This window comes from Quercus suber, unplaced genomic scaffold, assembly GCF_002906115.3.
Source record: "Quercus suber isolate HL8 unplaced genomic scaffold, Cork oak 2.0 scaffold_275, whole genome shotgun sequence".
Taxonomy (NCBI): Eukaryota; Viridiplantae; Streptophyta; class Magnoliopsida; order Fagales; family Fagaceae; genus Quercus; species Quercus suber.
This window is the reverse complement of record NW_027069731.1, coordinates 184,888-189,900: the sequence shown is the minus strand read 5'-3', so window position 1 is coordinate 189,900 and position 5,013 is coordinate 184,888. Positions and strand designations below refer to the sequence as shown.

Here is a 5,013-nt window from a genome sequence, read left to right as displayed (position 1 = left end):
GCTGGAAGATGTATAGTGAACAGCTAAAAGGTAAAAGTTACTGTTCATTCTCCAAACAGTACAAAAATTTGGAGAATCTGCTAAAGATGCACTTAGTATTCTTCTAAAAAGTCGTGTATTTGCTTCTTAAATTGGAGGTGGTCATTGCTTATTTTCTTATTAATGTTGTGTCATGCTGTTTCCTTCGTGCATGGGCAGAAGTTACAGATACAATTAGGTGCATGCAAGAGTTTAAAGTGAACAACTAAAAGGAAGATTTAACCTAGAAAAAGACTATACATATATATATATATATATCCTCAGCGGCCTTCTTTGGCAGAACCAGCCCCTCTTTTCTTCTTTACTTGATATTTTTCATCTCTGATTCATTGCACCACTCTTTCAAAAATAATTCTATCATATCCCTTTTCAGCATTTGCAGCTTAATTAGGTAAAACTTCATCCAACCAGCCCCTCCATGATCTCCTGAGCTCCATAAACTCTCCTTCAATCTCATTTTCAAGGACACAAACAATGCCATTCTCAAGCAATATCTACACTTCCCATCATTTTGGCTTAGGTACGTAAAACTTTTATTTTACCATTTCCTTAAATTTTTGTCAAGTTCATGAGTTTGTGTACGCGTTTTTTATTTTATATATTTGTGTTGGTTGATTTTCTTTAATGGAGTTGGTAAAAAAAGTGGAGTGTGTGTACACTTTCCATCTTTCTTTGTATTTGTTTTGCACATTTGTCGAAGAAATAATCTGAATGGAATGCAAATGCAAGTGCTAGGGAATAGGGATGGCCAAACCCATTGGCTAATGGGTATCTGATTCGACCCGAAATTCTTGGTATTACCTGGATTGTTATATGGGTGGTCGCTGTGACAATTTTGCTATTGACCCAAAATTGTTTCTATAAATCCTTGATAATCGGTAGATGGTTTTAATTTTTAAAGCTTATAGTACAAAATTGCTTATGAGGTTTGCATGTTTCATGTTCATGATAGCCTTCTGAAATGATTGATTATTCAGGGTTGTGATATCTAATTGGAGCCATATTACAAGTCACATTTGGAATGCATGACTAGAATCTATTCTTTTGTACTTATTACTCCTCTTCCACTGGCATAAAAAATACCAGAATATACTTTTTATATTTTGCTTTGGAACGCCAACTCATCGCTTATGTGGTCTTAAATGATCAACGTGATAAAGACAATGTTAATTGTTAACATGGCAAATACTGTTTTAGTGGAAAATAAATAAAAATGATCAATTCTTCAAAAATAAAAGGAATACATAATATGATTAGGAGACTATGCTAAAATATAAATATGAACTTAATAATATTATTTTGCTTAATATGCTGACAGTTTAATTACTACTGGTACTGGGAAACTGGAATGACATGTATCTACCCTAAAATGACATGTAAAAATGAATGACATGTATAATCTATCCAAAGATGACATGTGAACACGTGACATTTAATCGTTCTATCTTAAGTTGATATGTGTATGCATGGACATGTGAACAATTTATTTTAGAGAACAAGATTAAACGACAATGCAAAACATGTGATTGCATGATAATTTCTAGGAAGATAAATTACATAGAGAATTAAATATAGCTAACCTTACGCCAAAGAATAGCATAGCATACCAAATGCAATCTTTACAATTAATTTTCCCAAAGCGTTTATCTCATACAAAAAGACACAAAGAAATAACAAGAAAATGTTTAACTCCATATAAAGTATGAAAACAAAGTCATTTGACAAATTTATTATTTTTAAAGTACGGTCTTTTTAGCTTTGGCAAAACAAGGATTAAAAATGAAATTTTGGTGACCGCAAGGGCCTTTGTGGAAATTTTGGAAAAAGTGGGTTCCAAATGCAAATTGTAATGGGAAGGTTAAAAATGTAATTTTGTGAAATTGGAAGGTTAAAAAGTGGGTTCCAAATGCAATTTCAGAAAGTTTTGGGGTCAAAAGGGTATTTTGGAATGTAGAAAGTCTTTAAAGCTTCAAACCAAAAGCTTAGGAAGGATCAAAAGAGAGTGAAATATAGGTGAGAAAATCTGGAGATAAGTTTTTAGTTTATAAACAATAGTCAGTAATTTTAAGCGTAGTAACCAATAGAATTTGTAATATGCAATAACTTTGAAAATTCAACATTGTAAAACTTTTTTACATCTTTTTTTTTTTTTTTTTGATAAGAAAGCACACACACACTTTATATTAAGTGTACGTTTCGTTTGCGCGTTGCGTCTGGCGTTTGCATTTTTACCTTCTTTTTTTTTTTTTTTTTTTTTTCCATACGTTTCCAGCTAAATTTTACCGTAGCAGTACTGTAGGGGCCACTGTTCATGCACAGTAGCCGCAAAGTTTAACTTTTAAGCACAAATTTTACTGTTCATAGACCCACAAATTTCACTTTTCAGCAACTTTTTCATTAAAAATGTGTCCCACGATACTATTCACACATTTAAAAATTATTTTGCTACAGTATTTTTCAGTTTTTAGCTGTATCCAAACGAATCCTAAATCAAATAACAGTAGAGTTTACATTATGAAGAATTGCTAATTCTAAGAAACTAGAGCAATTCTCCATCCAAATACACTGATGAACTATGCCTTTGGTATACTTTGCTAACAAATGAGCTGGAATATTTGCATTGCGTTTGACATGGGAAAAATTAACATTGTGAAACTCCACGACAGCAGATCTAATGCCCATAATCATCGCATCATTTGTGGCTAGAACAGATGAAGATTGACTCAATGCCCTAGAGACTATCAGTGAATCTCCCTCAATTATTAATTCAGAAACTCCAAGCACTTTTGCTAATTGTAGGCCAACATCGATAGCCTTAAATTCTGCTTCAAGAGGCCCCAACGGTGCATTAATAAGCTTGCTCATTGCTGTAACAAAACTACCGTCCCATTTCCTTACTATGACTCCGATTCCCACAAATTGTAAATTAGAAAATATTGCACCATCCACATTAAATTTCAGATACGGTGCAGGAGGCGGATTCCAACTCAGAACATGCTGTATAGGTTTCTCAACAGCCGGTAATAACTCCATTGCAGTTCGATATTCCTCTAGGTATTGCGATGCCCAGTGAAGAAGCTACCTTCCATCTTCACGCTTTCCGCCATGCCAAATCTCATTCATGTTACTCCACAACACCCAAGCACAGGTGACTATCAATTCAATATTTTTCGATTCACAGTTTTCATCCATCATTAAGCACCACATTATCTCCTTAAAAGAACTAAGCTGGTTAAGAACGTTGGGGAAAATCAGTTTTGATGAAGACCACATATCTTTAGCCCAGGTACATCTCCAGAAAAAATGAATAGAGTCCTCTGCCTCCACATTGCATTCATCACAAATATCAACCTGCAAAACATTTATTTTAACCAAGTTAGTTTTCAAAGGAAGAATGTCCCTACAAGCTCTCCAAGAAAAGTGCCTTATTTTATGAGGCACATTGATCTGCCATATTCTCTTCCAAAAGCTCCTGTCTTGACTGCCATCAGATGATGATCCCATGGACTGAACAAGAGACATTTGAGACGCCACCCAATAAGCATTTTTCACTAAAAAAACTCCATTAGAGCTCCAAGCCCAAATCTATTTGTCTTCAGGTAGATTAGTACTTATAGGAATGGCTTTAATGGCCTCTGCTTCACGCAGCAAAAACAGTGCATCAACAACCCCCACCTTCCAAGCAGCCTCTTCCTTGTCTATCAATTCACTAACCTTCATATCTTGTGGCATAAACAATCTTGGAGATGAAATCATAAAAGTTGAAGGCATGGGCATCCATTTATCACCCCAAATCTGAATACTATGACCATTACCAAGTCTCCATCTTGAACCATACTTGATAAGAGGTTGGGCAGCCATAATACTTCGCCAAGTAAAAGAAGGATTATTTCCCAAAGTAGCTTGTGAAAAGTCAAATGTGGGAAAATATTTAGTTTTTAAAACCTTGTACACCAATGAATCTTGACCCTGCTGAAGTCTCCACCCTTGCTTTGCCAATAAAGCCAAATTGAATTCTTTAAGCTTTTAAATCCCATCCCACCACAACTCTTTGGAGCGCATAATTTCTCCCAACTCATCCAAGCTATTTTCCTTTCATCATTTCTTTGCCCCCACCAAAAATTACGGATCATGCTAGTCAAATCCTCACATAAAGAGTTAGGCAATTTAAAGACACTCATAGTATATGTCGGAATTGCTTGGACCACAGCTTTTATCAACACTTCTTTACCCGCCTTAGACAATAACTTCTCTTTCCAACAGCAAGTTTCTCTTTAATTGTCCTTAATAGAATTAAAAGTGTTCTTTTTATTTCTTCCCACCAATGATGGCAAACCCAGATATTTTTCATGGTGCTTAATCACTTGGGCCCCAAACCTCTCCTTGATAATTTCTGAATATCAATAGGAGTATTACTACTAAAAAATAGGGAAGTTTTAGCATGATTTAATTGCCGTCCCAAAGCACCCTCATACACCCTCAACACCTTGAAGGGCATCACACTCCTCCAAGGACGCTTTACAAAATATCAAACTATCATCAGCAAAGAAAAGATGGGATATTTTAGGACCCCTACGACAAACTGTGACACCCCCAACCTCCCATTCTCCACCTCTTTGTTAATAAAGGCAGAAAGTTCTTCCGCACATAACAAGAACAGATAAGGAGATAGTGGATCACCCTGCCTAATTCCCTACTGGAACAATATGCCCTTTAGCACTCCATTAATCTCACCGAATAAGAAATAGTAGTAACACACTTCATAATCAAAGCACACCATTTACTATCAAAACCCAACTTGTGCATAATTTTTTCCAACCAACTCCACTTACCCTATCATAAGCCTTACTCATATCCAACTTTAGAGCCAAATCACCCACCCTTCCACTCTCTTNGACTTGTTCATCACGTTTTGGACTCCATAGGAAGAGTCCTATAAGGAAAAGACTTCCGCATCAAGGAAGGGATGTCAAT

The 5,013-nt window shown here is 35.6% G+C and overlaps 1 protein-coding gene across 1 annotated transcript; it reads right to left on the bottom strand.

Annotated features, from left to right (window-relative positions):
• Positions 1–2,529: 2,529 nt before the first annotated feature.
• Positions 2,530–3,072, bottom strand: LOC112027793 (uncharacterized). Its single transcript, XM_024060442.1, has one exon. It carries the CDS (start codon positions 3,070–3,072, stop codon positions 2,530–2,532), a length of 543 nt encoding a protein of 180 aa, XP_023916210.1.
• Between the last annotated feature and the right edge of the window lie 1,941 nt (positions 3,073–5,013).